We start from the raw sequence: 6252 nt of genomic DNA, 5'->3' as shown, positions 1-6252 counted from the left end.
GTTTGGATCGTATATTTCTAAAACTGGTTGTGAACAAAGTAAAGCCTTTATCGTATTAAATGCTTTTTCACATTCATGGGACCAAATGAATTGTTGATTTTTCCTTAACAAATTATGTAGTGGATCTAGTATAGTTGCACTATTTGGTATATATTTGTGGTAGAAGTTTATTTTTCCCAAAAATTGTCTAACATTTTTCTGAGTCTTCGGAGTTGGAAAATCCTTTATTGATATTAGATTATCCTTAATCGGTTTTACAGTATTATTTTGTATTATATGACCCAAGTACTTTACGGTGTCTGATGCGAAATTGCATTTGGTAAATTTCAATCTAAATCCTTCTAATTGTATTGCTTCTAACAGTTGTTCTAAATGGTTTACATGTTCTTCAAAATTCCGAGAAAAAACTAATATGTCATCAATATAGTTTACTGTAAAGCTTGTAAGATTGTATTTTCTTAGTATACTACTGAGTATTCTTTGAAAAATTGCTGGTGAGGTCTTGAATCCAAATGGCAAACAAGTCCATTGGAAATGTCCTTCTTGTGTTATAAATCCTGTCTTTCTTCTATCTTCAATTCGTAAAGGAATAGCCCAAAATGCAGAATTTATGTCTAAAGCTGTAAAATACATACAATTTCTAGTTTTTTCCATTAGATCTTCAATTAAAGGGAATGGTTGGGCTTGAGGTACCACTATTTTATTTAGTTCTCTGAAGTCAATATACAATCTTGACTTCTTATTTTCTTCTCTTTTAAAGGCTAATGTCACCGGTGCCGCAAATGGACTGTATGATTCTTCTATAAGTTTATTGTCTAGTAGGTTAGCTATTTGTTTTTCTATTTCTTTTTTGTCTTCTATAGTGCATTTGTAAGGCCTCTTACAGCAGTATTTATCTACTAATAAGTCTATTCTGGCTTCATACCCATTCACAGTTCCTATATCGTATTTATCCTTGGCAAAAACCGATTTATATTTTTGTATTAATTTATAAATTTTTTCCCTTTTATCTTCTTCTAAATGATTTACTTTTATTTCAAATTCCTTTTCTTTAATATGTTCATTAAAATTAATCTTATATTCCTTTACATATTCTTTACTTTCATTTTTTTCTTGTATATCTCTTCCTCTTGTTTTATGTTTTCTTGATGTAAGTATTGTTTTTGAGTTATTTTTAACTCCTCATTTTGTATCAACTCGTATGCCTTTATCATGTCTAATCCTATTAAAAAATCATATTTGAAATTTGGTTCATCAATGACGTAAACATTTACATTTTCTTCTTTTTCGAAAATTTTTATTTTTAGATTTGTCAAACCACTGGTCTTCTTCACACCATTAATTGTAACTAAATTTTCTTCATTTGCATTATTTTTCTTGGTTTTTAATTTTAATAATTTGGAATTAATGAGAGAAACATTCGAACCTGAATCATATACTCCATATATTTCCAATTTATCATTTATTAGTAGTTTGACTCTTATTAATGGTGTTACTATTAGTTTTTTTGTTCGTTTTCATTTAACTCTGCTTCAATCACTGAATTATTCACATGCCTTATAGATTTTCTATCAAATGTATTGTCATCTTTAACCTTAAACCAGCATGCAGCTTCGGGGTGGTAACGAGTACCTTTATTAAGCTTTTCGCATGTTTTGCATGGAGTACGTTCCTCAATTTTGTTATTTATCTTTTGATTTTCGAATTTCCTATAGACCCCATTCCTATTTTTATTTACCAAATGTTCATACTTTCTCACTTCATTGAATAGGTCTACTGTATCCTTCATTGCTTCTCTATTTATCTTCTCCCGCACAAATCCAGGTAAACCTGCAGCAATTAAATCCACCAGCGTACCTGTATCTATTGATCTTCTCATGTCCAGAATAAGTTTTTCCTTTTTAATAGCATAGTCCACCAATGAACCATCCTTGTATTTAAAAAAAAGGGCATAAGTCACTTGGTTCCAGCCTTGATTCGCAAATGATTCACAGAACTTATTTTTCCATATCTGCCAGTCAGAGTTTAGTGTTAACTTTATAATCATAGAACTGTACCAATCAACACAACTTTTGTCCATGAATAGTCTTAGTATTTCAATTTTTTTCTCATCTTCCAAAATGTCAAAACGCAAACATTCTTTTTCAAAAATATCAATCCATTGGTTTGGGTTTGTATTTTTACTTGTAAATTTTTCAATCACAAACTTCTCTGCAATATATTTTAGATTCTGTTTTTTTTGATCTTGCGTGTTCTCAATCAATTTTGCAAATAATTTTTCCAATGAATCTGTATTTTTTTCTAACCCTCCAGATGTTTGCTTTTGTTCAATTTCTTCTAGATATTGCTCTCCAAATTGTAAATTACCATCTTCATCTATGTATACTTTTCTTAGTTCATCTGACATTGTCATCCAAACTTTTCTCGTTTGATGTCTTTTCTTTAAACTATTTTTCACTTTATTATACGCAGCTGTCTTTATTAACTCTTTATGAAGACTAACAGACTGTAGTTCTTCCGGTATAACAAACACTTTTTCATCTTTTGTTGTTATTGAGGTTACACAACAGACATTTGATTTCCCATCACTCGCTGGCATTAAAGCAAATTCGAAACGTAGCTGATCCATATTTTGCTTTATTTATTTAGGTATTTCAATAAACAAGATTGTCGTTTTATAAGATTATTCTCTAATTATAGGTTTGAAGAATAAACTTGCGTTGCTCTGTAAATGAAGAATTTTATTTTTACACATTTTATAACAAAAATAACATCTTAAAACTTACATTGATTCATTTACAAGTGCATAACAAAATCAAAATCAACCTGTAAATGAAGAAACGACAATTAAAGTTTATTCTTAGATATCTCTTTCTTCACAATTGTGAGTTACATTTTAAATAAAGAAATATTTAACTAAAATAACATCCATCTTTTCTTTAATAGAAAAAATAATCTTGACACCCAATGTCACATTTACCACAAACAAAATAGTTTCATAAAATAAAATAAAATAGGTTTCATTCAAACTAAAAATTAAAGAAAATAGTATAGTATTTTACTTTACATATATATATATATATATATATATATATTTTAGGAAATCAAAAATGGAACTAAATAAAAAAAAACACAAACCACACTTATTTATTAATTGTTACAAAAATACAAACTTAACGGAAACTAAAACAAAATTACCAACTTTTTAATAACAAAACAAATCACATTAAAATTCAATTACACGCGAAATTAATATTCAACAAAAAGGCAGTTCGACCATTCAAACGGGCAGAGGTTCCCCTTGCCAAGTGAGCTCTGACAGCAGGCTCCGCCCACTCGTGTTCCCGCCATTATCACGAGATCTGTCACTACTACTCTAACACGGCCTCTCCTGACTGGAGGACGTCCTCGTCTTCCTCTTCCTGGATTCGGAGCGGCTCCGTGGCTCCAGAGGTGCCGGGTACAGGCTCGATCGGCACATCATGCGTGGCAGCTCGCTCAGGCGTGAACTCTACTTCCTCATCATTGCTATCTGCGTCTGAAAACATAAGCAAATAACAATCCAATTATAAAAAAAAAACTGAAGATTCACGCTATTAAATCGTATACAATGAACCATAGGCACTACGTTAGCATAGTTCAGTCAAACACTAGAGAGGAAGCACTACGTTAGCTATCTCTATTATCACGAAACAGAGGTACTACGTTAGCTTGTTCCACAAATGAACCATAGGCACTACGTTAGCATAGTTCAATCAAACACTAGAGAGGAAGCACTACGTTAGCTATCTCTATTATCACGAAACAGAGGCACTACGTTAGCTTGTTCCACAAATGAACCATAGGCACTACGTTAGCATAGTTCAATCAAACACTAGAGAGGAAGCACTACGTTAGCTATCTCTATTATCACGAAACAGAGGCACTACGTTAGCTTGTTCCACACCGAAAAAAAAACACGGATACATGACATAGGCACGACGTTAGCGTATCATGTTTAATCCACACTTGTATGACATAGGCACGACGTTAGCTTATCATACGGGTATACTCACTTTCAAAGTAAGCAGCGCATGTCTCCGGAGTCCACTCCCCGCGCCACGGCTTCATGTACTGAGCCGCAGCTTGTGTAGATTTACCGTAGGAGCCCGTCAACAGCTGTAGCTCATATCGGTCGTGGGGAAGTGCTTTGACCACACGATAGGGCCCGCGCGTGCCAGAGTCGAGCTTGCCAGTCGATTGTGTCTGCTTAATTACAAAGACAAGTGAGTTAGTTTCAAATGCCCGAGGTATTTTTCGGCTAGCGTTCACAGTCGTGTCCTGCTGCTGCTGGTTTCTAGCCAAACGCTCCGACGCCCGTTGTCTCTGCATCTCCCTCATCGCTTCACGGTTAGGGTGAGAACTGTCCAGAGCCGCATCACGTACTAAGTGCCTTATGAGAGGCGTGGCTGCTTCGATGCCTACGAGCAAGTTCAGTGGCGATAGCTGAGTGGTCTTTTGCTTAGTTATGTTGAGAATAAGTTGCGATCGCCACATCATGTCTGCCCATTCATCCTGGCGATGATTGCACTGAATGCGAATCATATTCAAAAGTGTTCGGCAGTAACGTTCCACTTGCCCATTTGAATGGTGCATCTCCGGTGTAATGAGATGCAAGTCGATGCCCAACTCTGAGATGAACTTCGTGAAGTCTGAACTCTGAAACATCCTGCCTCTGTCCGCGACTATTAATTTCGGTGTACCAAATAACGAAATAACATTTGTAACGAGTCGTTTTAATTCTATAGCGTCTTGTCCAAACATAGGGTACAATAGACAGAATTTGGAAAAGGAGTCTATTATAATCAGAACATATCGATAACCATTTGATTGAGGCAGAGGGCCTAATGCATCTATATGAACTATTTCGAAAGGGGCACAAGGTTTCTCCCACGAGTGTATTGGTTGTCGTGGAGCCCTCGGGGCCTTTTTATGCGTTAAACAAATAAGACAATGACCTATGTACTTTTGCACGAATGATTTTAAAGAAGGGAACCAAAAATGTTTTCTAATGAGCTCTAAAGTCTTATCAGCACCAAGGTGATCATGTTCGTCATGAAATATCCTGAGTAAGCTGAGCCTGTGACCTTTCGGCACGTAACACAAGAATCTTGGCTCCTCTCCGATTGGAGAGTACTTGTAAAAGAGTAGATCGTTTTTATGTACGTAGCGGTTTGAATCTAGCTGTCCGTCTGTCAGTTTTTGGATGAGTTGTTGGGTCTCCTCGTCCGCAGCCTGCGCTATTCGAGCCCAGTTTTGCTGTTTACGAACTTCACAAACGTTAACGGGGTTTCGACTCAAATAGTCTGCGTGCGACATTGAACTGCCCTTACGGTATTCCAGGGCGAAGTCAAAGTCCTGCAGATACATCCACCATCTGGCAACACGTGGCAGCAAGTCTTTCTTCTGCTGGGTAGATTTCAGAGCATTACAGTCAGTTACCACTTTAAAATGAACACCGACCAGATAGTGTCTGTAGTGCTGCAGCGCCCTGACCACCGCCAGAGTCTCGAGCTCATAGGAATGGTATCGAGGTTCGGCGCCCTGCGTTCGCTTACTAAAATACCCAACGGCTCGTTTGTGTCCGTTCCCGTGAACCTGAAGGAGCACCGCACCATACCCAATTGAGCTTGCATCTGTGTGGACTTCGATGGGTAAACTTGGGTCGTATATGGCTAATACAGGTTCACTAGTTAAGTGTGCGATTATTTCTTGGCGTGCTTCTTCTTGTTCACTTCCCCACACAAACAATGCACCCTTTTTAGTAAGTTTGGTAATCGGGGTGCTTCTAGCAGCGAAATTAGGAATATAACGACGAAAATAACTGGCCAAACCTAAGAACTGACGAACTTGCTTGACCGTTTTCGGATTAGGGGCTTCTACCAGTGCTTTAACCTTAAGTTCGCTCGGCCGTACCTGACCTTGGCTTATGGTGCGGCCTAGGTACTCGATCTCGGTCGATAAAAATGAACATTTCTTTAAATTGATAGAGAATCCAGCATCAGCAAGCGTTTGAAGTACGTCACGCAAGTAAGTAAGGCCTTCGTCTACAGTATTACTAAGTATCAGTACATCATCAATGTACACAAGGGTTTTACCAGATTCCAACTGACGTCGAAGAGTTTTTGACATAATGCGCTGATAAACTACGGGTGCGTTCGCTAAACCATACGGCATTTTTAAATATTCATAATGACCTTCTGGTGTAACGAA

At 36.8% G+C, this 6252-nt stretch overlaps 1 protein-coding gene across 1 annotated transcript; it reads right to left on the bottom strand.

Moving 5' to 3' along the window:
• Positions 1-362: 362 nt before the first annotated feature.
• On the bottom strand, positions 363-3075 carry LOC126912323 (uncharacterized). The gene is made up of 2 exons (XM_050704009.1): positions 2827-3075; positions 363-2725 (listed from the first exon to the last, which is right to left on the bottom strand). The coding sequence occupies exon 2, from the start codon at positions 2627-2629 to the stop codon at positions 1499-1501; it is 1131 nt and encodes a 376-aa protein (XP_050559966.1). The 5' UTR covers positions 2630-2725; positions 2827-3075; the 3' UTR covers positions 363-1498.
• Between the last annotated feature and the right edge of the window lie 3177 nt (positions 3076-6252).

The sequence above is a fragment of the Spodoptera frugiperda genome, chromosome 25 (genome assembly GCF_023101765.2).
Source record: "Spodoptera frugiperda isolate SF20-4 chromosome 25, AGI-APGP_CSIRO_Sfru_2.0, whole genome shotgun sequence".
In the NCBI taxonomy this organism is placed as follows: domain Eukaryota; kingdom Metazoa; phylum Arthropoda; class Insecta; order Lepidoptera; family Noctuidae; genus Spodoptera; species Spodoptera frugiperda.
Note: the sequence above shows the minus strand (reverse complement) of the source record. Positions and strands in the feature narration are given on the sequence as shown.

Coding starts and splice junctions, on each gene's coding strand:
- LOC126912323 (XM_050704009.1), bottom strand. CDS start 2,629: ATGGATCAGCTACGTTTCGAATTTGCTTTAATGCCAGCGAGTGATGGG.